General features: G+C 44.7%; 1 protein-coding gene across 1 annotated transcript in view; it reads left to right on the top strand.

Moving 5' to 3' along the window:
• LOC119586037 (sodium- and chloride-dependent betaine transporter-like) overlaps nt 1-416 on the top strand; it is a gene marked incomplete at its 3' end in the record, with an annotated part of 5,663 nt that overhangs the window by 1,839 nt on the left and 3,408 nt on the right. Inside the window, 1 exon segment of the mRNA XM_037934741.1 lies at nt 26-193. Coding sequence (XP_037790669.1) covers nt 28-193 — 166 coding nt within the window.

Here is a 416-nt window from a genome sequence, read left to right as displayed (position 1 = left end):
GTATATAATCACACTTATTTTGCAGCGATGGTGTGCAAGACGCCGCAGACCCTGGGGAGCAAGCTACTCGGCCAGTACGAGCAGAGAGGGACTTACAGGAACCAAAAAGAAGCTTTTCTGGCCTTTTTGGGATACTCCGTAGGCCTAGGCAATTTCTGGCGATTCCCTTTCCTGTGCGCGAAGTACAACGGAGGTAAATTGCGAAGTTATTACAAGGACTAAGGAAAGCGAGTTTGTGAGTAAGATTAAAGAGAGCTGGTTTGTTAGGCTATTGTGTGTTTGTGTTTACATTGCATGGCAGAGTGCCAAAGTGTGTTGTGGAGAGAGAGATGGTTTACAATACTTGAATGCTCTCGATACATTCAGGTTTCCTACTACTTGTTATCATAGTAGGAAAGTATAGGCAAGTTACACGC

Source organism: Penaeus monodon, chromosome 20 (assembly GCF_015228065.2).
Source record: "Penaeus monodon isolate SGIC_2016 chromosome 20, NSTDA_Pmon_1, whole genome shotgun sequence".
Lineage (NCBI taxonomy): Eukaryota > Metazoa > Arthropoda > Malacostraca > Decapoda > Penaeidae > Penaeus > Penaeus monodon.
This window is presented reverse-complemented; position numbering and strand designations above follow the sequence as displayed.